This window comes from Melozone crissalis, unplaced genomic scaffold, assembly GCF_028551555.1.
Source record: "Melozone crissalis strain CALT ecotype California unplaced genomic scaffold, PUWL_Pcris_2 ptg000041l_1, whole genome shotgun sequence".
NCBI lineage: Eukaryota > Metazoa > Chordata > Aves > Passeriformes > Passerellidae > Melozone > Melozone crissalis.
In genome coordinates, this window is record NW_026535819.1 from 1,676,116 (window position 1) to 1,702,397 (window position 26,282).

At 41.3% G+C, this 26,282-nt stretch overlaps 1 protein-coding gene and 1 non-coding gene across 3 annotated transcripts; both read left to right on the forward strand.

Moving 5' to 3' along the window:
- The first annotated feature begins 479 nt into the window (after nucleotides 1–479).
- RC3H2 (ring finger and CCCH-type domains 2) lies at nucleotides 480–26,237 on the forward strand. 2 transcript variants are annotated; one of them, XM_054284014.1, is made up of 21 exons: nucleotides 480–552; nucleotides 7,548–7,844; nucleotides 9,204–9,321; nucleotides 9,770–10,003; nucleotides 10,843–11,018; nucleotides 11,121–11,321; nucleotides 11,702–11,834; nucleotides 12,074–12,192; nucleotides 12,574–12,686; nucleotides 13,263–13,571; nucleotides 14,304–14,518; nucleotides 15,470–15,897; nucleotides 16,307–16,477; nucleotides 17,303–17,458; nucleotides 17,722–17,935; nucleotides 18,101–18,185; nucleotides 18,703–18,784; nucleotides 18,932–19,066; nucleotides 19,624–19,731; nucleotides 20,142–20,290; nucleotides 20,900–26,237. In XM_054284014.1, exons 2-21 carry the CDS (start codon nucleotides 7,614–7,616, stop codon nucleotides 21,096–21,098), a joined length of 3,576 nt encoding a protein of 1,191 aa, XP_054139989.1. In that variant the 5' UTR covers nucleotides 480–552; nucleotides 7,548–7,613; the 3' UTR covers nucleotides 21,099–26,237. The 2 variants fall into 2 exon arrangements, with proteins under 2 accessions (XP_054139989.1, XP_054139990.1); XM_054284015.1 differs by having other exon boundaries at nucleotides 20,142–20,271; nucleotides 20,900–21,018.
- On the forward strand, nucleotides 11,500–11,613 carry LOC128942213 (small nucleolar RNA SNORD90). Its single transcript, XR_008483601.1, has one exon. It is a non-coding gene; the product is annotated as a small nucleolar RNA SNORD90 (small nucleolar RNA).
- Nucleotides 26,238–26,282: the final 45 nt, after the last annotated feature.

Genomic DNA, 26,282 nt, shown 5'->3' on the forward strand with positions numbered 1-26,282 from the left:
TCGGGGACAACCGAGTGGGCCAGAGGGCGCCTCCAGTCCCCTCTTCCTCCTCAGCGCCAGCAATAATAAAGTCATCAATTGCAATTTAGAGCGACAATTAATAATCGACGCTAGCGGCGAAAGTTACCGATTAAATTTTAAAAGGACAATAAATAATCGACGACAGAGGCGGACGTTGCGCACCGAGGAACGGCTGAGGCGGCTCTGCCCGAAGAGCGCCACCAGGGGGCGTTGGCGGCGCCGGCCGCCGCTCTGTCACGCCGTCTCTATGACCCCCGCATGTCCCTGGCGGCGGGGCCCGCGCGGCGGGAGCATCTGCGCCTCCGTCTCTATGGTAACTCCCTCCCGCCCTCCGCGCGGTCACGTGCGGCGGGCGGCGCGCGGGTCTCGCGAGAGCGGCGTCGCGGGGCGTGGCGGCGGTGCCGCTGTCAGCGCGATGAGGCGGCGCCGCCGGGGCTCCCGCCGCTGCCTCCGCCGGGCCGCGCGCCCGCCCCATGGCGCGTGAGGCCGGCACCGCCCGACCGCGCTCCGGCCGCCGCCCCCGCCCAGCAGGTACGGACCGCACCGCACGGGTCGGACCGAGCTGCGCGGGGGCGGCCGCCGCGGGGGACGCGCTGACCCGCCGGGGCCCCGCCCGCCCCCCCCAGCCCCCCCCCCATCACCCACCCCGGCCCTTCCTCTGCCTCCCGGCGCTGCGGGAGCCGGGCGGGAGCGGCGTCGGGCTGAGCCCGCCCGGTGCGGCCCGTCGGGGGCCGCTGGGGTGTCGGCGCCCGGCGGGCCCCGCCAGGCCTCGGGGCCGGCCCGGGGACCCGGGCAGCCATTTGGTGGCGGCTCCGAAATGACGGCGGGAGCAGGGCCGGGCGGCGGGAGCGGGAAGCCGGGCCCGGGCCCAGGAGCGGGAGCCGGGCCCAGGAACGGGAGCCGGGCCCGGGCCCTGGAGCGGCAGCCGGGCCTGGTGCGGGAGTGGGGCCGGGCTCGGGTGCGGCTGACAGCGGCCTGCGGACCGGGCCAAGCCGCGGGGGCACTCGCGGGGCCGCCCGGCGATCCCGGCACCGGCGAACGGAGGCAGCAGCTCCCGGTGCCCTCCCTGGCAGCCGCAGTACCGGGCAGTCCGCGCTGGGTGCCCCCGGCACCGGAGAGAGTCGCAGCGGAGCCATGAATGTTCCCGGTGTGGAGCGCTCATGGAGCTGTGCGTTAGGGTAATGGTGGAGCAGAGCCGTGGTGGGAGACGGGCCCTGGCACTGCACCCCCCGTGCCGTGTTGGAAGTGTCTTAAACGCAAAAACACTCAACGGCTGAGCAGGAAAAGCGTGTCCCGGTTCTGCTGATGCTCGAGGCGCACGGAGGGTTTCCAGGAGAGTGTAGGAGTCAGCACAAAGCAGAGAAGGGCAGCAGAGTGGTGGGAGAGTGATGAGTGTTCAGTTCATTCAGGGTTCAGAGGAGAATGGCATGGATCTGTAACGAGGGAAAATAATGGCAAAGTTTAGACAGGCAACCAGGAGATTTTCTGATCTAGGCCTGTTCAATTTCCATGCAAACTTAGAATTTTGTTTGGGTTTAATTGTAGTTCCTGTAGCTTCTCTTGTGGTTGTTCTCTCATGGCCATTATAGCTACATCATAATAATGAAACTAAAATTAAAAGCAATCCTTTGGATTACAAGGGTGTAAATTTGCAATTGTGGCGGAAAAGATCTAATTTTAAATGAGAAGCAACCAGTACAGCTGTAAATCTTCTGAATCTAAGATAATACTATTCTTTGACCTTTGGTCTTTCCTAAACATCTGTGGAAACACTAGAAATTGAAACTTACGTGGCTGGTCTAAGTATTATTCCGTGAAACACTGAAGTCTTAATTTTTGTAGTGAATCATTTTCCCAAGACCTCCATGCCTTTTTTGTGAACTTTTTCTTGTTTCTGCCTTGTAAGCAAAGCTTTCCCCAAGAAAAGGTGTTTTTATTAACTTGTTTTTTCTGTCTTGTTTGAAGGTTGCGGCCACTTCTCTCAAAAATACTCAATTCTAACAAATTTTAGTGTCACCGCTTTAGGTATCCCAAAGTGAAATCCTGATCTTGATCTCATTCATTTAAAGCTTTGTTGCTTTAAAATAGGTAAAATATTTACAATACCCAAATAGTAATAGCTGATGGCATTTGGTGATATTTTGTGTACCCTTAATGGGATGAATGCTCAGGGTCCCTCTTTGCTGACTGGACAACCCTAAGGAAAGGAAAAAATTATTTGTCCACAGGCATCTAAAGTCATTCAGTACAACCTTTAAAAAGGCTTTCCAGCTACTGTGGAGCCCTGTGTTTTCTTGCCTACATCTCAGAATAGAAATGATATTTCATTGAAATGGTTTAAAAAATACTAAAATACAGAATTTCTCATCTAAAAAAATTATAGTTTAAATATGGAGGTCATGTAAAAAAAAAAGCTTGGAGAACTAAACCATACATGGGAGTCCTTATTCACTGAAAATATTACTGAAAAGTTCGGAGTTCTACACTGTATCTCCTCTTGGAGTAACTGTGTCAAGTAGATCTGCTTAGAAATGGATTCCCTTTCTCTGCATTCAGAGAGAGTTCAACTGATTTGGGTGGCAGAAAAAAAATTTCATTTATTTGCCCTTCAGTCAGTCCTGAACAGTCAATACTGTTAGAGAAGCTGAGTTGGTATCAGGCTGGTGGCAAGGACAGGCTCTCCTTTCAGGGACACCTAGGAAACACAAGGAAAAACCCACAGTGGTGTTACATAAGTGTTTAGGGAACTTTAAAAATCTCCTGACATGGTTTGTGGTGGAAGGGAGGAGCAGGTGGGAGCTGCTGAGGGTGCCCTGGCTCTGGTGTTGGTTTGGGGGCAGTTAACCCTGAATTGAGTGAACTTTGGCAGTCACTGAGCAACCACCAGTGTAGATTTATATTGTACCCCTGTGGATAGGAACTACTCTTCAGCCACACGTTTTAAGGAGGCAGAGGGGACTCAAGCTTTGATTTTTTAACTAGTTAACAAGAGAATCCCACAGGCAAAACGCAGTCTGGGTGCGTGTCAATGTTCAGCTCTGTATTTGGGGCACGAGGAAATGCAATGAAGCTCTCAGGGAAGCTCAGGCTGGACATTGGTAAGAGGCTCTTCCCCCAGAGGGTGGCCAGGCACTGGAACACCCCAGGGAAGTGGTTGTGGCACCAAGTGTGCCAGAGCTGCAGGAGTGTGTGGTGATGCCCCTGGACACGTGCTGTAGTGTCAGGCACTCCTGCAAGAAGCAGAGTTAGACATGATGGGTCCCTTCTCAGCAGGATTTGTTGGTGACTTTTCTGGGACTTGAGTTGGGCTGCAGATACTCACAAGAGCATTATTGTTCAGTGAAATAATTACACTGAAATACTATATTTATTGGTCATTAAAGACTTTACATGTAGAATTTTCACATGATGTAAAGAGATTTGCATGTGACAGATATTATAGAGTGTAGAAATAAGCAAGGCATCTCAGTAAAGAGGATTTATTTCAATTTCAAGCCATCGTAGCTGAATGATGCAAAGCTGTTACGGGGATGGCCCTTCTCTAAGCCTTTAATGAAGCCAGTTTTTTAGATCAGTGGATGATGGCTGTTGAAGAGAAATCAATAAAAGAAATTAATAACGTATTCCAGGGAATACATTAATACTGATGATTATATTATGTGATATGTGAGTTTTTGACCCAGTCAGAATGCTTTCAGGAACTATGTAACTTAGGAAGGAAAGGTGGAAAAAGCTGCCTCCTTGTAGTGCGAACCAACCATTCATCTGCATAAATGAAAAGTTTTAATGGAGATCACTTTCAAAAAGAAAAGACAATACCGTGATCTCTGCAGTCCGTATTAAGAGCAAGTCAACATCAAGGATTCTTTAATTTAGTGATTCAAAATCAATTGAATTCTAAGATTTAGGCTTAAATCCACAGTAGGATTGTAATTGAGCCTCAGTTGTGAAAATGCCATATAATTTCAAGTTTTCCAAGCGCTTCCTTCATCTGTGGAGAAGACTTCCCTTTGTTGAGCACTGACAGAATTATTCCATGTCTCATTCTCACCCAAGCTCTGCTTATTTGTCTTTGCCACAGCCCACAAGGGACCTGATGGAGGCAGCCTGAGCCCAGCAGAGCTGACGCTGTGGGGGAACTGAGTTAAACCTTGAGCCCTTTCTGTGATAAGGGGTGAAACTTGCCTGTCTGCATTTTGGCAAATGCCCTGACTGAGCAGTGTGGGAGAGGAGCAGACTAACAGAACAGCCTGAACACCTAAGCTTGGTTTCTTCAGGAAATCAGAATTGAATTCTGTTTATCATGTCCAGAAGTTATTAAGCATAATGATTTAGATTAGTTGTAGAGAATGTCTTGGGACTAGGTAGCTAAAAGTTAATATAAAATTATTGAAGACATCTAAGTCTTACAACTTCCATCATTTGTAAGTGGTACAGCTGTTTGAGGAAGGTCTTGAGGTTTCACTTATCTCCCCTTCCATCTCTCATTCCAACTTAATCAGATATTCTAGTCTAAAAGGAGAAAATCAGTCAGTTATTGTTACTCTGATCCATTGCAGCCACTACTGCAATAGGAAGATACTACTGTTTTAAAAACACAACATTACTCAGCTGTGCTGGTTTTTATTATTACATTTAGACTTGTACATTTCTCAGTTTGTCATCTGAAGTAGTGCCTCTGGTAGTAATACTACAAAACTAATTGTAACTTCACTTTGTAATGATCTTTTACAGAGCAACTGCCATGAGTTTTCAGACTGCTTCCTTGTACGTCTGGCCAGTTTCTGTATCAGCCATTTCTTTGGGATTTGTTTTTTTGCAGGGTGCTTCTACTTTGACGGGGAAGAGGAGCCCTGTGTAGTGTAGAGGTAGATAACACATCTGCCAGAATGAACAGACAGACCAAGGGTAGCTGCTCTAATGGAGTGTGCTGCCTGTTAAAAACAGAATCCAAAGGATTTCTAGTTTACCTTTTTTTTTTTTTTTTTTCTCTCCTCCTTGTGTTTGCTGAGTTTGGAGTGCTGGAGCAATTTGTTCTTCAAGAGGACATCCCTGAAATACATTGTTTCTGACAAGGAGCAAGAATCTATTAAACATTTGGCTTATGTTTTTTGTAGGAGTTGACATGGTAATTAGGAGATGTGAGATTGTTTCCCTACACACTGGGGCGTAAGAGTGGCAGGAGAGCTGGCAGGCTCAATAAAGTATGGAGATTCCTCCCTGTATGGCTGCGTGAAGTTTTGGGAGTCGAGAGCTTTTCCCAGCTGTTTGCTGGCTGAATTAGATTTTTTTTTTTTCCTGTCAAGAAATCTGAAGGTCAACACATGCTTAGTAGAGTCTGTCATTTGGGATGATTAAACACCCAGAGATAGATCTTTAAAAACCAGTGGTGCACACTTGAAGAATCTGCTGTGTTCATTTCTATGCTGGTCAGGAAAACAACTGTATTTTAAAAGCTCATAAACAGAGAGGTGGTTTCTTGCAAGTCTCTGAAGCACCTGTGGAACCCAAACGTGGGTATTGTCTCAGAGCAGAGATCCCTGTGTGTGAGATAATTAATGAGCAGTGTGGACACAGGGACTGTTTATCAGGAGCTCGTTAGTGACATACCGGCAGTGGAGCTCTCTGTGTGCCAGCCTCTTAAACTTTTCCCCGTGTGAGTCATGGCAGTCACACACTTCAGAGGGGTCTGCTCTGTGCTGTTCCTGTGTCTTGCAGTGAAAGAGCACCACTGTCAGCCCTAGGTCAGCAGTGAGGTTGTGTTGGTGTTTTAATGTTTCTGGTGGTGCTGCAGAAAGCTTTAAGGAGTGTTCACAGGCTGGCTTTGCTGCATCTCTTGTCCGGCCCTTTCGGAAGGGAAGCAGATGTGCTAAAGGAAATGGTGGGATTTCTTAACCGAGGAATAAGAAATCTTTCTGGGCCTGTTGGCTCAGTGTTTGGCTTTATTCTTATTTGTTTTGCTTTTGAATTTCCTTGGTAAAAAGACACATGTGGCAATAGCATGTTAAAGATGACTGGGTTTGTTCATCCCTGCTAGAGCTTTGACTGTGCTTTCATAGAAGCTGGAGGAAAATCTGATTTGTCCAGTACATGGGAATTTTCTGGCTTATGTTGGAAGTGTAACCTCAGCAGCTTGGTTTTGAGAGGTTCAACTTCCAGTTTGGTGTGTTTTACTATGGGAATTCATTTGAGGCAAAAATTGCTGCATAACATTGAAAAGCTCGCTGAGATAAGGACATCTTGTACAAGTATCCTGTTACTTAAAGGGCACTGAATGTTCATAGTACTAAATAGGATTTCTGAACAGATGGTCATAATTAACATAAAATGCATCCACAGATAAGAGTCTATTTGGTCTTCTAGTAATTCTTTCAATGGTTGAGTACTTTAGCATTAATTAAACCATAGCACAGCCAACAATGGAGCTGCAGTAAGGAGTTTCTGAATTTGAACACAGAGGGGAGATCTCAGCTTCCTCAGAACAATTACCTTTTTTCTGTCATCAGAGAAAAAAAAAATAGAATGCTAAACATGTAATTAAAACATTTGTGAATTTGCATTTGCAACAAGCTCGTTCATAGCCTTGAAGTGACCCAACTGGTCTGTAGGTTGCCTAGAGAGCAAACACAGTAACACATCACAGCCCAGGGTGGGGCTGCTCCCTCCGGGGTGGAGCTCTGAATGTAAATCCTGATGATGGAAGCTTGCATGAGAAGGGTTTCAATGAACTTCTTAGGCCTGGTAGCTTTTTCAGGAATGTGACTTATGTAAGATACAACAACAATCTCCATAAAGCCATCTTTTCTTTGAAATACACTTATGTAAACAATTTCTTTCGTGTTACTGCACAGAGTGAAACATTTCAAGAGACAAGGAAGCTATCTGAAGTTATTGCTTGCCTTATCATAGGTCCTTAATACCTGGATTTTACGTACATCAAAGATTTTCTTGCTGTGAGTTCATGGACATAGTTATATGTAAGGTAGAAACATGAAAAGCAAAATTGCACACAGCAATCTCTGCCCTTGAGTGCTCCAGTTCTTACAAGAAAAGGCGGAAATAACACAAGAATAAAACTTAAAACTGGTCTCTCAGTCTCTTAGTGTTTTCTTATGGCTCTTGATATTTGTTAGTTGATTTGTATTTTACAGAAAGAGAAAATGTGTTTTTAAAAAAGCAAAGCTCAGTTTAGTTTGGTGTCTGAATAAGATCTGCAGAAGGAAGGCATTGTTTTACTTAATTTCAGATGAAAAGAACATTCTAAATCACATCCCTTCCCCCCCCCAAAAAAAAATTAATGCCATTTATTGTGAATGTGTTAAACTTAGGGTAGTCTGCATTAATTTAGTTCATGAGCCTTTTTTGGTACAGTTGTTAAACCAACCCAGAGTTGGGGTTTTTGAGTACTTCAGCATAAGGATTTGTTTTTTTTCTTGGTAATATTGAAATTGTGGTCTGTTTTTTAATTAAAAGTTATTCTAAATTGCCAGAAAGCATGTTTTAAATACTTTGTTATTCACTTACAGCTGCCAAAACATAGTACAGTGAAATAATGGTCTGCTAGCCTGCTAAACAAGTGTCCAGCTTCCACAATGCCTGTGCAGGCAGCTCAGTGGACAGAATTTCTGTCCTGCCCAATCTGCTACAATGAGTTTGATGAGAATGTGCACAAGCCCATCAGCTTAGGTTGCTCTCACACCGTGTGCAAGACCTGCCTGAACAAGCTGCATCGCAAGGCGTGTCCCTTCGACCAGACCGCCATCAACACCGACATCGACGTGCTCCCCGTGAACTTTGCACTCCTCCAGCTGGTTGGAGCCCAGGTATGGCTGAGGCAGCTCATTGTTTTGCCCTTTGGTGTTGTTGCCTTCTCGTGCCAGCTGCAATATGTGTGCTGCTCCTTCTTCCTCGTTTTAGCCCAAATAAATGGTAAGGCTTGACTTTGGGCTCTCTAGGAGTCCATACGTACTCTAAAAGCAACTTCACCATTTCAGGGCCATCTTCTCATAAAATGAAAGCGTGTTCTAATTGTAACCTGAATTCTGATTTAAAAAGGCTCTTGAACTGTGACTGGAGAAGAATTCCCATTGGGAAGCAGACAATTGTCTGTTCCAGTTGTCAGTAGAATGAGTGAACCTGCAGATTGCACTCGTTCATCTTAGCCTTGTGAGAAATCTCGTTCCTAAATGCCACACGTTTGGAAGTGGCTGTTTAACCAAGTTCCAGAAGTGTGTGTGTATAATTTTTTTTAAATATGCTTGATGATGGCTTTTCAGTTGCGTTTGCAGACACTGGCTAATCAGGCCAGGAATGTTCCCTGCGCCGTCTCGTAGCAGTGGCAAAACAGTGATTATATAATCAGTACTGCACTTTATGGAGACTAAATAAGTCTGTTCCCCTTATGCTGATTCATGTGCTTTTCCATGTTACTCTCTCTAACACCTTGGTGAGGCAGTAAGATGATGTTATTTACGTGGCTTTTTAATGTCCTATCACATGCCTTGCCTCAGCTATTGGTAATGACATTATGTCAGAGTGTTTTTGTTTCTCAAGTTCACGTGATCCTTTCTGTTTTTTATGTGTCAGATCATTGTTGTGATCTTACAACATTTATTTTCATGGTCTCCTAACTTCTTGCAATGTATTCCAAACAATTAATTTATTATGACTAACACTCCCTCTGTTTTCCTTATCTGACCTTGTTATTCTATTTCAAGTTTTTTTCCACTGAGTTAAGTTTCCTGCTTCTTCTCTTGGAAGATTTCAGCATGCCCAAATGATGCTTAAATAATTTTCAAACTTTGCTTTATTATATTCTTGCTAGTTCATTTTGTCCTGTAGCTTTTTTTGTAATAAATCATGCTGATCTGGTATACTGATCACCTTCTCAGATCTGATGTTCTTCATCTTTTAGACATTGGTTATTGTTTTCTACCCTGCTTCTGTTTTTAAGGTGTTGAGTAATAACAAAAACCATCTTTCATCACGCTAATCTTCATCTTGGGCCCTTTTTGTTGTTCCTTATGCCGTGTACATGCCCTGGGTGGGTCCTGTGTTTCCCTGCTCTCAGAGCAGTGCACATCTGCAGTGTTATGTAATTCATGGTGATGTGGGTACCACTGGGGAGGTCAGCCAGGTGTATGTAATTCTGCTCCCCTTTCCTCCCCCTTGCATTTTTTTAGGTACCTGATCATCAGACAGTAAAGTTGAGTAATGTAGGAGAGAACAAACATTATGAAGTAGCAAAGAAATGTGTTGAGGATTTGGCACTCTACTTAAAGCCATTAAGTGGAGGAAAAGGTGAGTCTCTGCTGAGCAGTGGAATTTTGATGTAGCTTGCTTTGAGCAGTGTTGTGTTTTCAGCGCTGATTGTAAATGTCAGTGAGATAATACTCTCATTTTTCTAATAAAATAGCCTTGTATCTTTAAAAGCTTATTCACACTTGTGACACTTGTTTGTAGTTTTCTTATTTTTAAGTTTACAAAATACTCTGTTTAATAATACTGCCTTGGGGCTAACTTTCTACTGAAACTGAACTTTCCCCAAAGGATGGCTTTGATGTCAGTTTAAGATTTTAATTGAAGTTCTTTTTGGTAAAGAATTACACAGAGTTGCCTAAGAGAAGGGAAGGTACCTGTGACTGGTATCCAAGTCCTAGAGAGAGACATACACTGTTAGACATTTTTTGTCTCACTCAGATGAATTTGATGAGAAGCACTGCTGTGCCTTTTCTCTCTTTGTCTGAAGGTGTTGCAAGCTTGAATCAGAGTGCACTGAGCCGTCCCATGCAGAGGAAGCTTGTGACACTGGTGAATTGTCAGCTGGTGGAGGAGGAGGGTCGGGTCAGAGCCATGAGAGCAGCTCGGTCGCTGGGAGAGAGAACTGTCACAGAACTCATCCTGCAGCACCAAAATCCTCAGCAGCTTTCTGCCAATCTTTGGGCTGCTGTCAGGGCACGAGGGTGCCAGTTTCTAGGACCAGGTAAGGGTCCTGTACATCTGTAACAGAATATTTTTAGCTGTAACTTTTCTTCACAAAAATGTTTTGAAATTTCTTCTGTTCAGTTGAAGATGTTCTGCCAGAAAGAAAGGAGAAGGGAAAAAAACCCCAAATAATAGTAAAATCTTCTGACGTAAGGGTTTTGGTTGTTTCCCCCGCTGGTCCATTAAATGTTCTTTGAAATTGGGAGGAAGTACTTCAAAAATCCTGGCAAAGAGGAGTCAATACGCACAGGCTGTGCAGTTTGTAATGGAGTGTAGCAGGCTGGCTGTACTGCTGCCTGTTATTGGGATTGAATAGCTGTCAATACAATCAGCCTAACCTCAACTGCAGCATACTTTTGAAATTTATAATGATTTATATCTCTGATAGAGGACAAATTAATTGTTAAGAATGCAGCTAAAGCAAGCACAAAAGCAAAAAAAATTCTCTTTAAAGTAGAAGTTGTCCTTTCTTGACTCCTGTAACTGTTGATAGCATCCCAGTACTGTTCCCATATTTGTTTTTTGTTTTATGGTGTGGCATTGAAGAGGTGTCCAAAAGAACAATGGCTACAAGACTGCCCAGTGGAGAAAAGTATAAAAACTGCACTACTGATGTGTTTATTACTGGAAGTTAGTCTTAGTTCTAAGTTTGCTGTGCTTAGAGTGGTCCTAAATATTTCTTCTAAGCTAGCAGCTTTCTTTAAAAGTTTTAAAGTAAAATAAAAAGCAATAAGGAATTACATTCAAGATGATTTAGATGTTCCTGCTTACCTGTTCAAATACAGCAGCCTTGCTGTTTTCTGGAATATATTTAACTTTCATTTTTGTGTGTTAAAGCTATGCAAGAGGAGGCACTGAAACTTGTATTACTGGCACTGGAAGATGGCTCTGCACTCTCAAGAAAAGTTCTGGTACTTTTTGTTGTGCAAAGGCTGGAACCAAGATTTCCTCAGGCCTCTAAAACAAGCATTGGTCATGTTGTGCAGCTACTGTATAGAGCATCATGCTTTAAGGTAAAACACCACTAAGGTGGTTTGTGCTGTGCAGCTGTTTTTTATGATAAACATGGAGATTTTTGGTCAAAGAAGGAATGTTTAACTGTTACTGTTTATTAGGTCACTAAAAGGGATGAAGATTCTTCTCTGATGCAACTGAAAGAAGAGTTCCGGAGTTACGAGGCTTTGCGGAGAGAGCACGATGCCCAGATTGTTCACATTGCCATGGAAGCAGGACTCAGAATATCACCAGAACAGTGGTCTTCCCTTCTTTATGGAGACCTGGCACATAAATCACACATGCAATCCATTATTGACAAGGTTTGTCAAAGGAATTCTTTTAGTATCTTTGTAACATTAGTTTTGACTATTAAATGTTACAAGAAAAATCAAAGAATTCCAGGAATTAACTTTTTCTTCATAGTCCTATCAAATATTAATTAAAACTAGATTGAAATTTTTTCCCCTGATGTAGCATATTCATCATATAAAGTACTTTAATTAACTTTTTGGTGTCTTATGATGAAGCTTCATAGGGCAGATTCTGAGTTGAGAAATAAAATTTCTCTCCACTGATCCTCTCTATATGCCATCTGAAGACACTTTATATTGCATTTAGGAACCAATGTCATTAATATCTTTATAAGATCTGTAATTGACATTTGTAAGATGCAGCACACTAATGCTCCCTTTATTTTCAGCTCCAATCTCCAGAATCTTTTGCTAAGAGTGTACAAGAATTGACAATTGTCTTGCAGCGCACGGGGGATCCTGCAAACTTAAACAGGCTGAGGCCTCATTTAGAGCTCCTGGCAAACATAGATCCAAATCCAGGTATGCAAATCAAGCTTTTTAAACTTTTCTTGGTATTCTTCATATCTAGCAAAGTAAATTAAGATGATAACCTCCATTCCTAGTTTTGAAATTCCCATTGATGAACATCATAAACTCTTCTTCAGGGCTCTCTGAGTTCGGTCCTAGTACTTGATGTTGTAAAGTGATACCAGGTGTGCCTCTTATTTATGATACTGGAATTACTGACAGAGTGACAACCCTGCTTTTCATCATTTTAGATGCAGCATCTCCAACATGGGAGCAGCTGGAAAATGCCATGGTGGCTGTGAAAACTGTGGTCCATGGGCTGGTGGATTTCATTCAGAATTACAGTAGAAAAGGCCATGAAACTCCACAGGTAACCAGACTTGAATATTGCATCATGTCTTCAGCTTCCTCTCCCATTTACTGGGAGATGCAACTTCGAAGAATTACTGTTGATATGAAATATTTATGGCCTTTCTTGTGGGATAATTGATGGTACTGTTATTTACTGCATTCAGATTTTGAGAACCTAACATTTGTGAATACAGAATGCAGCAGAGCTCGCCGTAGAGAAATCCATACAAGGACAACTTAGCCCCTCAACAAGGAGTGTCCTTGATATTCTGATTAAAAATGCAAAATGTAAAAACATGCCATGGATATATTTTCTGTATTTTAAGCCTGCTTTTATGTGAATGTCTGATAGATGGTAAGAGGAATGTCTTGTGGTTTTTGTTTGTTGTTCTTTTTTAAGCCACAACCAAATAGCAAATACAAAACAAGTATGTGCCGAGACCTTCGACAGCAAGGGGGGTGTCCAAGAGGAACAAACTGTACATTTGCTCATTCTCAGGAAGAGCTTGAAAAGTGAGTGTGGGAGACTTTTTCCTTTTTTTCTTCCTCCTTTTAATTTAAATCCAAGCAATCTACAGAGATTTCTGAAAACATTCTCTTCCATATATTCATTCATTTGGAGGGCCTCTTGACATGACAATTCTTTATATGAAATTGAAGATACAGCAGAGCAATATCTACAGACTAATTCCAGTTTTATTTTTTATTTTACCCCATATGAGGTAAAATTTCCTTTCCTACAATTGAGTGCAAGCTCAGTGTCTTTCAAGGATTGGTTATATTACATACAAGAGAGAATGTTAATTACATTTTAATTATTTAAGGAGTGAACTGCATTATTGAACAATATGCAGCTCTGCATTCTTGAAGTTGTTTTCACCCAAATGCATTTTCAAAGAACTGCAGAATGGGTTATATAAGAGGAGAGATAATTTTGGGTTCCAGTTGTTGAAAATAAGTTTGTGATTTTTGATGTCGTGTTCCATGTCAATCCCTTCTTTTTGCTAGTTTTGCAAATCCATTAAGCTTCATAATAAGCTCTTTTTATACCATCTTGTCTTTTGTGTGTTTGCACATGTTTGTTTGCAGATACCGCTTGAGGAACAAAAAAATCAGCGCAACAGTGAGAACATTCCCCCTTCTAAACAAAGTTGGCGTAAACAGCACTGTCTCAACCACCACAGGAAACGTGATCTCTGTCATAGGAAGCCCTGAGGCAACGGGCAAGATGGTGCCAAGTACTAATGGAATAGCTAATCTGGAAACTGGGGTTCCCCAGCTGATCCCCCGCTGTGCAGACACCTCCCTCAGAGCTCTGGACAACACCAAGAAGGGAGGGAAGGCTGGAGCCAATGGCCAGAACGCTTCTGGATCCCCCACAGAATCACTTCCTGAAAAGTAGGTGGCTTTCTTAACATCAATTCAACAGAACATTCTGCTGTTAGATCATCTAAAGTAATAAATGGGGGTGATGGGTGGCCAACAGATATACTGAAGTGTGGTCCTGGCTTGCAGTAATTGCTGGTGCTCAGTGGCTGCAGAGCTGTGTAAGGTCTTGCACTGCAGTGCATTGTTTCAGCTGTTCAGTACTCATGTGCAGTCTAGACAAAATGGTAAATCTCTCCCTTTATTTCTTACTCAATTGTTCTCAGCCTGGTATCTTAATTACCAGGCTTAATTATCTTAATTAGGTTATTACATAAAAATAAAAAGTTATGGCATACAAATAAATTATATACATATTGCATACCATTGGGTTATTACATACAAGTATGTTACTACATGCGATAAATTGTATACAGAATTTGACATTTCCTAAAACCAACAAGTGCAGAGTGTGCACTTCCAGTTCTGGGATTTTCACTTAAAACTTTTTAGGTAATTCTGCAGGAAGCACTGAGTCTCTAAACCTTTGTCTTTCTCAGAATACACTTACAAAGGGTATCAAAACATTTATGCCCACTTTTGAGTTCTCCTAGGAGAAAGTCTAAAATGTATCATCAGTTCAGGGAAAATTCCAGAGGAAATGTCAAGGCTCAAATTTCCATGTTATGTGGGAGTGTACATGAAGAGGTGACTGACTGAAATAAGTGAGGATCTGCCTAATGATTTCTTGGTAATCCTTTTCAGTAAAATCGGTTCTCCACCCAAGACTCCTGTAAGCCAGGCAGCAGCTACCTCAGCTGGTCCTCCTAATATTGGAACAGAAGTTAATTCTGTGCCTCCAAAATCCAGCCCATTTGTTCCCAGAGTACCTGTCTACCCTCCACATTCTGATAATGTTCAATATTTCCAAGACCCCAGGACTCAGCTGTCATATGAAGTTCCACAGTACCCACAGACAGGTGAGTGAGATCAGCACTGATTAAGAAATAGCTCTGAACTTTTCTCTGGAAAAATATCTTTTATGAGAAATAAGTTTTATGTCAGTTTTGTAAATGTCTATTTTATTTTATTTTTATTAAATATCAGCTGAGTGTTCTCTTAATGGGATACTAATCTTGTTAATTGCTGGGTATGTGAGGGACTTGCAGTTTGCTCCCAGTGTTGGTGGTTCTTGCCTTTGTGTGCTGTATGTTATACAGCTTATACTTCAGCCTCCAGAACTTGAACCTCAAGATCTTTCATCTGCTTTTTCCTTTGTTAGCATTTAATTGTTTTAATTTAGTCTCACTCTTGCCATGGCCCATCCATGAGGGTATCCCTGGGCAGGATTCAGAGGCATAGCACACTTCTGCTGGGAGGCTTACATGTCTTTGTGCTTGCTGGAATGTTTTTGAAAGGTTCCAGTTATTTTTTTAGGTTGCACTGTGCATGTTTATATTCAGGCAAACAGTTGTGGTTTTTAGCACTGAGTCATTCACAAGCTCTCAAAAGGTAGAGATGTTCTGGCAATCCTCTCCAAAGAAAGAGCAATAAATCAAGTGTGAAATGGTTATTTATAGACTTTTTATTTTTTAGTAATATCGATTTTTATTTTAGAGGGAACCGTTTTAACTTCCTATATAAAGACTTGCTGAAGATGCTGTGTTTTCAGTTACTTAGTTACACCACAGTACATAGGAGCAATATTTTCCAAACTGGGTCCAGTTGGTGAAGGGCCAGCACTGCAACTGCAAACGGTTGTCTTACATGAAATGCTATTTAACAGAAACATGGTAGGGTCAGTAAGAGGTTTGTAAAGTGTGACTCCTCATTCTCTAAAGGTACTTACCAATGCTATTTATGGTTTTAGAAGGTGTAAAAATTTGGGTCATTTGTGGTTGGATTAAATATGCCTTTTTCCAATTTTTAAGGGTATTATCCAGCACCTCCAACAGTACCAGCTGGTGTGGCTCCCTGCGTTCCTCGCTTTGTGAGGTCCAATAACGTTCCAGAATCCTCCCTCCCACCTGCTTCCGTGCCATATGCCGACCATTACAGCACATTTCCCCCTCGAGACCGCCTCAATTCTCCCTACCAGCCTCCTCCTCCGCAGCCCTACGGGCCCGTCCCTCCTGTCCCCTCTGGAATGTACGCTCCCGTCTACGACAGCCGGCGCATCTGGCGCCCGCAGATGTACCCCCGAGATGACATCATCAGGAGCAATTCCTTACCTCCCATGGATGTGATGCACTCATCTGTCTATCAGACATCGCTGAGGGAGAGGTACAACTCTCTGGATGGGTATTACTCTGTGGCTTGTCAGCCTCCCAGCGAGCAGAGGACTGTGCCTTTACCGAGGGTAAGTGAGGGCCGGGAAGGGAAGGCTCTATGCAGACTTGGTTCTGAAGGTCATTACTGGAAAGTTGGTAAATAATTAGCATAGACCTGTTTATTACGGTGATCGAGACGTGTGACTTGGGCCAAGTTCTTGTTTTGTTTTTAACCTTAAAATGGACTTGCAAAACAGACCACTGTCATCTGCATCAGGACCAGAGCCCCTTCGCCTCTTTATGTTGCTTGAATTAATTGCATATCTAAGATTTGACTTGCCATACACAGGCCTACAAATTCTTGTGAAATTCTTCAGGTGATATCAGTGGAGGGTTACAGACCCAAGGAAATTTGGGGACCCAAGTGTGTCCCATGCAAGTATTTGCCTTCTGATTAGAGTATGATGGGATATCCGGTCCTGTATTTATTCTTTCTAGGAGCCTTGTGGTCATTTGAAGACTGGTTATGATGAGCAGCTGCGACGGAAGCCAGAGCAATGGGCACAGTACCACACACAGAAAACTCCTCTGGTGTCGTCAACCCTTCCTATGGCAACACCATCTCCAACACCACCTTCTCCTCTCTTCAGTGTAGATTTCAGCACAGAGGTGGGAAGCCAGAGAACCTCTTTATTTTCCCTCCCTGTTTCTGTAAGATGCCATTTAATATTTCTGGGAAATGTTTTCTACCTGCCATTTATTGTTCATAAAATTAAGTTAATTTTCTAGCAAAAGGAAAGTGATATCCAATAATGATGCAATTCAATTTGGTATTAAGGTGACGTGTAACATGACTGCAGAAAAAGGGTCAAGAAGTGAAGTGATTCAATTCAGCTTCACTAAATGAAATGTAATTTTATTGAACTCTGTGAACCTCCAGGTTTTTGTGTAGGGAACAGCAGTTGTGTTTTGCGTTAAAAAGTACATCGCCTTTGATAGTCCAAATGGCTTGACTTGATGACTAGCCTGAATCAAACTTCAAGTCCTTATCAAGTCCCAAAGAATGGATTCCCTTAAAAGTGGTAAAAAGCACTGGCAGGACATCGTGTACTTCTGTGATAAGTCCTATAAAGAAGAAGAGGAACTCACATTAGCACTGGCTAATACATTAAAGGAAAATGCACGGCTTCCTCTCAGTTAAGTTACTGTGGATATTTGCCTAAAGAAACCTGACACACAGATTCCAGTCTCTCATTTGGTGGGCCAGGCAGTTATTTGTATGGCAGAGTTTGCCCTCTGACAGCTGCCAGGGGCACTGTTTTAAAATTTGACAAAACAGCTTATGTTGTCCCCAAGTCAAGTCTTGAATATGGCTGGAACTCCTTGATTGACTTTTGAGATACATTTACTGCTATTTAATTAAATTATCTTCTCATTTTAAAACTGAATTCCCTGTTTTTATTATTCACTGCTTATTTATTCCCTTTTCTGTAGTTCTCAGAGAGTGTCAGTGATTTGAGTGGAACTAAATTTGAGGAAGACCATCTCTCTCACTATTCACCGTGGTCTTGTGGCACTATTGGCTCTTGTATAAATGCTATCGACTCAGAGCCCAAGGATGTGATTGCCAATTCCAATGCCGTGTTAATGGTAGGGGTTTTCTGCATGTTCTCTCATTAGTGTGATGATCCTTACATGCTGAAGTGTCTTCTCTTTGGTTAAACCAGCCTTTAAAAAAAAAAGTCATAGCTTCCATTAGTAGTATTTTAAAGTAGTTCTGTTCATTTGAAGTTATTTGGAATATTCTTTCCCAGTTTTGTAAATAGGTAACTATAATGAGAAGTTACTGGCCACCTGAAGAATGTGCATAACCTCAAATAAGTCCATGTGTCTCCTGTCTCCTGAATATGTAGGATTTGGACAGTGGGGACGTTAAAAGGAGAGTGCATTTATTTGAAACACAGAGAAGGGCAAAGGAGGAAGATCCTATAATCCCGTTCAGCGATGGACCCATCATCTCCAAGTGGGGTGCAATCTCCAGGTCATCCCGCACAGGCTATCACACAACAGATCCAATCCAGGCCACTGCTTCCCAAGGAAGTGCTACTAAGCCCATCAGTGTGTCAGGTACAGCTTCAGGCTTTGTGGGACAAGAATTCATCATTTATGCACACCGTGAGCATTTCATCCTCTCTGTGCTTGCTGCAGCTATGAAATGCAAAGAGCTGAAGAACCTCTATGTCCCACTGAAGAGCAGAGAAGATAGTGAATGCTGTCTTAATTCTTTTGCAGATTATGTCCCTTATGTCAATGCTGTAGACTCGAGATGGAGTGCCTATGGCTCGGATTCTGCCTCCTCAGCACGTTATGCGGAACGGTACGGACTCCTTCCCGAGCTCTGTTCACAGCTTTTCCTCTAGCTTGCAGTTCTTCAGAGCCCTCTGTGTGTGTGGGGAATCTGGAATGTCTATTAATAGACATTCTTAATTTTAAAGTAAAAGACTTTTTTACCTATCCAGCATAAAGCCTTGGAAAAAAGTAGGTTAAAGCTTGTGTAGTTTTTAATACTTAATGCAGTTAATAGTGCACAATTACTAGCAGTGTATCCCTTGAGAGATCTGTCAAAGAACTGGAGTCAGGTACTGCCAAGTTGTCATGTCAAAATCTTAAGTAGTTTCAGGTTTTCTTGCCACATCTTAGCTGTGTAAAATAAGGATATTTGCTTCATACAATGCCTTGAAGTATTATGAGCCACAGTGAAGATGAAGAACACATTATCTAAATCACTTCTAGTTTCTGTCCAAAAATCTAACATTGATAGACTAATGAAGTTATGGGGTGTTTGATTTAGAGAACTTCTTTTAAGTCCTAGTTTTACCTTCTTTCTTTTAAAGGGACAGGTTCATAGTTACAGATTTGTCTGGTCACAGAAAGCATTCCAGCACTGGAGATCTACTGAGTATTGAATTACAGCAGGTAAGACCACTTATTATACCATGAGAGTTTTTTAATTTAAAAGAAATTGTTTAGTAAAGTGTTTTAAATACATTTTTCTTAGTGTAGCTGTCTGACTGCACGTGGTTTAGGTGTAGTGTTTGGTAACTGAGCTGTTTCTTTCCATAGGCCAAAAGCAACTCCTTACTCCTTCAGAGAGAGGCAAATGCACTTGCCATGCAGCAGAAGTGGAATTCTCTAGATGAAGGCAGTCGTCTTACCCTAAACCTTTTAAGCAAGGAAATTGATTTGAGGAATGGTGAGGTAAAGAAAGGGGTAATTGGGATGAAACAAATCTTGGAGGGTGTTTCTATATATATATATATATATATATATAATTGCATGAATTTTAACTAAGAGTTGAAACTTGGTTTTAACACTCCCAAATATTTATAGCACATTGTTTGCAAGCGAAGTTGCTGTTGTTGCACTCAGTTATTTCCCTGAGATTAGGCAGGTGCACCTGCTATGCTGCTGCTCCAAACATACATTTACAGAGTGGGAAGAATGTGACAATCACTTTCATGCAATCATTACTTTTTGTCTATTTGTACATGTTATAAATCTAAACATTTTGTCAATGGACTCAAATTTCTTTAGTATTCATTTTATCTGTTTCAGTACTTTATTGTGATTGGGTTTAGCCTTGTATCCTATATTGTCCATGCCTGAAGTTCATTTTTGTCTGACTAGCTCTCTTGTACTGTAGAAATGTTGTGTGCTAGAAACGCATCTTCTATTTTCACTTTAGTTCTCCAGTGTTGTGTGAAGCCAGTGAAAAGCCAACTTGGTATTTAGAGAACATATTCATTCTTTTTTAGACTGATTATCCTGAAGACTGTGCTGACACAAAGCCAGACCGAGACATTGAATTGGAGCTGTCAGCCCTCGATACAGACGAACCCGATGGGCAAGGGGAACAGATAGAAGTGAGTACAAAAATCTGTGTGCCTAAAGAGGTCACTGGGTCTTTTCATTAGGCCTTAGAGATTAGTATGTTGATAGCAAAGCCTTTTGGTTTCAGTCCTAATAATGACATCCAGCATTTCCCTTATTTAGCACTTGGGGTCTTGTACTTATCACTCGTGTACCTGGCAGTTAATCCTAGTGAAGTTAAAAACAGCTCACAGTTTATACTGCTCTTGTCATTCACAGCCATCTTTGAACAACTGGCTTTTCCTTTAGTGAAATGTGGTAGACATTCTAATAGCAGGACATAAAATGAAGGAGTTTTAGGACCAGACTCCTGTTTCTATTAGCATAATGTAGTGGAACTTAATAGGAAAATGTAAAGCTGGTAGGGACAGGGTTGATGGGCATTTCTCCTTCTCTCTTGTAGGAGATTCTGGACATACAGCTAGGGATTAGCTCCCAAGAGGATCAGCTGCTCAATGGAACAACTGTAGAGAATGGGCATCTGCTAAAGCAGCACCAGAAAGAATCTATGGAACAGAAGAGACAAAGTTTAGGTGAAGACCTTGTGATTCTGTGAGTGTTAGACAAAACAGCAGTGTCTGCCAGTGTTAGACAAACAGAAGCATCAGAATAGTGGAAGCATGGTTGTGTAAGGATGAACCACGTACCTGCTCAGACTTGGATTAGACATCTGCATTGTTTGTACATGGTGGAGTGAGAAGAACCTGTTAAGAAATAGAATTAGGCCACAAAGCTGAATGTCCCAGGCTGGTACCATTGTTCGTATGCATCGTTGTAATCGTACACACTGAACCGTGTCACAGCTGTTCAAAATACCTTTCACAGTCAGTAAGCAAAAAATGCAGAATATTTTTATAGTTAACAGAAATTAAGAAAAACTTCAAAAGGTTAAATGGCGGACTGTTTGCACAAATCTCCATGGAGAGGTAGATTTTGAAATACACTATTTTAGGTTTCTATGTTCTGTAGTCTTTAATGAGTAAAGCAGCCTTTGAAAATGAGGCAGACTACTTTAACATCTCGAGCGTACCATTCCAGAGGAAGATGTTTAGCCTGTTGCTAAAAAGGAGTTTGTCAGTATTTATTTAATGCACACAATTCAGTTCCGGATACTTGTGCATGTCCTTGTTTAATATTTGTGTAACTTATTTTTCTCCTCAGGGAGGAGCAGAAAACAATCCTGCCCGTAACTTCTTGCTTCAGTCAGCCGATCACAACATCTGTTAGCAATGCAAGCTGCCTGCCCATCAGCACATCAGTCAGTGTTGGCAGCCTCATTTTGAAAACTGCTCACATTATGTCTGAGGATAAAAATGACTTTTTAAAGCCTGTTGCAAATGGCAGGATGGTTAACAGCTGAAAGGCATTCATCTTTCCAGCTTGTGACCACACCATGGAAGCATTTACACTAGCTTTTTATATATATAATATATATTATATAATGTATATTTTTTTTAAAAAAAATAATATTGGGGTCATGCATTTCCTGTGGACTCTTTGATACTTCAAGCCCCTCTCGCATTAGCATTCTGAAGAAAAAAAACTTACTTTAGTAGGGTAAGGCGTTCACTTTCCACAAATGAATGGAATTTGGACATTGTTTTACTTAAGCTTAAAGCAGCTTTTTATGAGTTTGTAGCAATCCGGTGCGGTATCTGAGCCATTCTTGTTGAAAATGGCTTCTGTAGAAAACTAACAACTCAGTTATTTAAACTAGCAGGATCCTACGATGATACATCTAGTGAAAGGAAGACTAACTTATTTGTCTCTATTTTGTTTCACAAGAGAAGAACTTTTGTCTTGTTGCAGCTGCTTTCTCTTTAGTTGTGGAACTTTGCATGGAGTCTTGTTTCCTGTTGGAAGACTGAGAGTGGAGATTTGGACTTGAGGCTTTTACAGGGTTAACACACCATTAGCTTTGCACTGCTGTGTTACTTGCAGGTCTGTGGGGCAGTGCTTTGCTGCAGCTTTTGGTTTCCATTCCCCCAGTTTATGCTTTAGTACTGTAGATACACATACACAGGCTACTTGTCCAAGTAAAGTTATCAGAAGTAAATCAAGTGCCTAAGTCCTCCAGCTAATGTACTAGGTATTGGTTTCCCCAAGCTACACATGAAACAATTTTCAACGATTTTGAGAGGTTATGCACTAATGTAACAGCAATTTTGGGTTTTTTCTTTTTTTTTTTTTTTTTGTTAATAGTTCTCAACTTGGAGATTATAGGATCCAGATGACTTGGCAAAAAGTATCAGGTGCTCTTGGCTTTCCTTTGAAAACCCTGTATCTAGTGTTTGCACTGACTAACAAGATGGTATTGCTGTTTTTTGTACTGTTTTGTTTTAATTTAAACTAAATATTGGGAATTTAAGGTGGTTGTAATTACCTTTGTTAAATGTTGTTAATCATAATCTTGTATTCAGGTTTAATTTTTGTTTATTCAGTGGCAACTTATTTTCAAAGACCTTGAAAACACAATGAGATAGCATTATCTGACCTTCAGAGTGCTGAAAACTGTATGAATTTATGCCCTGTTAAGAGGTGACTGAGAATCATGTTAGACATGTCGACTGAAAATTGGTTTTCATAAATACACATGAACTAGAGCCCTGGGCATATTTTTTTTGAAAAGCTTAAAAATCCACTTTTTTTTTCTTTTAAGAAAGCAGGACTCTCCTTCCTGATGATTACTATCTTCTTGTTTGTCCTCTTACTTTTCTTTGTGACAAGTTTTACATTTTTTTATGTTTTTATTAACTTCTGTGAAGTTGTTTACTCTGAAAATTGTACTGGAATATTTTAAGCCAAGCTGATCTTTCACCAGGTGTACTGCATGTAAGGGCTTTTCCTGCTAGCAAAATGCTTAAAGAGGATCATGTTACTGGTCGTCTGAGTTGTTATTTTACAAAATCACAGCTATGTGGTCGGGTAAGATTTTGATAACTGTTTTGTGCACGCTTCTGGGGGGTGGGGGTTGGCATTTCCCTGAGGGTTACTGATTAGACTAAGTAAATATTGGTGTTTGATATCTCTCCTAACGAACCTGTCCATGAAATAATTATGTTGTAAATATACCTGCAAATCCAAGGGTTAGTTTTGATATTCTGGTGTCAGTATGGAAGATCTTACACATCTATTTAATACTCCAATGTCAAGGAATGTATGTAGAAGAGCAGTCAAGTAGTCTTTTCTTAGTTTCCTTTGGCTGTTGCTGTACCTTCTCCAGCCAGTGCCACCTCACTCTAGGGTTAGACTGACGCTTCTTTCACTCGCTACGTGAAGTGAATGGATACAAGAACCAGACCACCTTTGTCACCTTAACTTATTTCCTATTGATGTTAACTTTAACTTAGAATGTTAGACATAAATATGATTGTTGTATATTTTATACCAAGACCATTCTGTAAATATGAATTTATATTACTTTTGAAATGCTTCTGAGATACTATTATTTGCTGTACAATGTAATTCCAAAACAGATATGCAAACAAGTATGTCTCTTTCATGGATATTTAAACAGTGAGATCTTCCATGTTGAAGGTGATGTAATTTTTTTAAAAGATTTTTAAATTTTAAATTGCTATTTTGTTACAAAAATAGAGAAAATATAAAGGTTTGAGAAGTCCTTATTTGCCCTCAGGGAAAGAGCCCTCTGTGCACCAGAACTCCACAGAACATCTTCAGCATGATCTGAGGGTGAATATATACTACATAAATTGATTGTGTATTTACCTTAACTTTTTAATTTTAAAATGGCAATTTTAAAAACTTGGTTGTGCTCTGCTGGAGGGGGTTGGGATAAGCTGCTCACACACATTTGCCTGTTTGTCCAGTGAAATAAGCCTGACATATTCCTGCCAAGGTCTTGGCATATTTAAGAACAAGTGTATCTCTAGACTCTTGTCTGCAGCAGGGGGTCCTGTGATAGAGCAGTTCTCTAGGATGACCATACACTTCATGTGGAAAGTTGGCTTTCAGCTGAGGCTAGAGTTTTCTAGTTGAATTTTTAACCTATAATGACAGGCAAAATAATTATTTGAGGGTTTAACAGCATGTCAGCTTTTCTTAGGGTTTTAACACTGACTGTGTGGTTTTTGCCACCAAACTGATGCCCTCCAGTGCCCTGACAGGGAGAAGAAGCTGCAGGTGGGAGCACCTGGCTCTGGCTTCCTTCTTTGTTGAAATTTCAGCCCATGACCCTTTACAAACAAGTATGTATTCATTTGTTAATTGTAAATCAGGTGCCTTTGGGCTATGGAAGGGCTTATTTTCTGACACTGAGAGAGTGACTTACCTTTGTGTGTCAATAGCAGTGATGCCCATTTAGGTTTTGGCCTAATTTACTGTGCTGTCAGAAAAGAAGGCCCGGAGCAGATCGGGGAGAGATTGGCTCTTTTGCTTTGCTTGGACAAGCATTTTGGGTTGGTTTGGTTTGGTTAATTTTTTTTTTCCCCATTAGGGGTACAGCAGGGATTTCACATGCAAGAGAGACAGGAATTATTAGTATCTAAGTTAATTGTGTTGCCTCACTACCTGGATTCATTCCTTGGTTTGCCTCATTTCCCACATAGGTCTTAAAGAGACTAATGCTTGTGCTGGGAGAATGCTTGTGTGAGAAAGTAACTATCTGTACATTCTTAACATATACTTAAAGCAGAGTGATTGCCCTGCTACTGATATTTTGTTCCTGTAAACAGGTGACAAGAAATGAATCTTAGTGTTTATGCAGATTTTGCATTGTAGAATGTATACTAGACCCTTCAAAGGCAAGGTTAGACTCTTTGCAAAGCAAACTGGCGTTGGTTCTTGGTAGTCTAGTACAGGGACACTAAAGTTTGGCATTTGATTTAGGAAAAAGAAAACAGTTGCACACAGCTGATTATGTTAAATAACCTCTTAATTAAGCTCTTTGTAGAAGTCTAATTTGGAAGGTTTTAGTGTTTTGATAACTCAATTGAAATTTTAATTTCTCCTGTACTCAAGAGCTGAATGCTGTTCTTGTATAATAGTGTACTAGGCTGGATGAGGTACAAAATAATGCACAGCGGTCAGAAACAGCTGAGGAAAGAACACTTAAAATAACTCAATCTAAACTCAGAATAGTTCCAAACATTGGTTTTGTTTGCTTTTTTAAAACACAAGTTGTCAAGTTGTACCTGTTGCTGTACATAAACACTGTATGCCAGCAGCTCCTTGATCATATTTGTGAACAGACTTTTCATTATTAGACTGGTATTAAAGGAAGGTGTTGAATTTGAGAGTGTAACAAAATGAGAAATGATCAGATGATCTATAGGATGTAAAAGTCCATTTTTATGTTGTAGTTTAATCCCTTTGTTAGGAAGTTCCCTCTCATTGAGGGACCTCTTCTGCAAGCAGAACACAATAAATGTGCTTTTTTAAATGACCCAATTTCCCAGTATAAGTGAACAGCTGACTTTGGCAGTAGTCACCCCCCTGCATCTCTTTGCTGGCAAGGGAGCAGGACAAGGGTGGGAAAAAACCCCAAAACTGTCACTGATTAAATGAAACAAATCTGAATAATCTAAGTGCCCAATGCCCAAACATAATTCCACACCCCATTTATTTAAGGATACTTATGGAAGCTTTTAATCACTCAAGATTCTGCTGTAAAAGCTGAAATAAAGCAGAGCCTGGCTGCGTTTCTTACTGCCAAAAGCCAAGGTCATTTGCACATAGCCCATGGATTTCTCCAGAGTAGATCTCCGTTACCCAAGGCATGGGAATGCATGCGTTTTCTTAGCTGGGCAAACAAGTACATTATACAGTAGTTGTGATACAACACACGTGGCTTTGATTTGTACTGCACATACCCACTGTACAGCCACTCCGAAGTATTGTGGTTAGCTTGCAGCATCTGCTGTCGCATTGATACTGTTTACTGCGTATTCTTTTCCCTGGAAGTTTTAAAGAAAATTTTTTTTCTTGTTGCATTGATTACATTTTATAAATTTGCTTAGCTGGAAAGTTTGGGAAAAGAGGCCTGTTTGTCAATTGTACAACCGATTGTGAAGCTCTAGTGTGAATATTTTTACGTCTGTATTAGACATTTTCTTTGCAAATCTATTGTTCGATTGAAATGTAAATGAAATAAAAGATGGTGTACACCCATCATGTATAAAGCAGGCACCATCGCTACGATGGATTTAATGCTCATTTTTATGGCGCATTCTCAGCTTCTATTTAAAACTATAATTTAAAGAAAAAAAAAATCTGTAAAATGAAATGGGGATATATGGGGGAGTAAATTCTATTCCGTTTATTTCGGTTTTGATTCCCAATGGTAATGTTTCCCTTCGTGTTAGAGTAGGGGGGCCCCGGCGGGGCCCGTGTGTCGCTGTAGCACTGACGTGCAGAGGTTGTAGCTTTGGCTGGGCACGGATAGAGCATCCCGGTTCGGTGTTTGAGAGACTCGATGGAAGAAGTTTGCAGTATTGACATGTATTTGCATGCACGAATAAAAATTATTTGTCCACCTTAACGGGCTGTGTGTCGTCAGCGGGGGCTGGGGAGTTCCGGGAGGGGC

Coding starts and splice junctions, on each gene's coding strand:
- RC3H2 (XM_054284014.1), top strand. CDS start 7,614: ATGCCTGTGCAGGCAGCTCAGTGGACAGAATTTCTGTCCTGCCCAATC. Junction 11,019..11,120: donor ATAGAGCATCATGCTTTAAG/GTAAAACACCAC, acceptor ACTGTTTATTAG/GTCACTAAAAGGGATGAAGA. Junction 14,519..15,469: donor TCCACAGTACCCACAGACAG/GTGAGTGAGATC, acceptor CCAATTTTTAAG/GGTATTATCCAGCACCTCCA.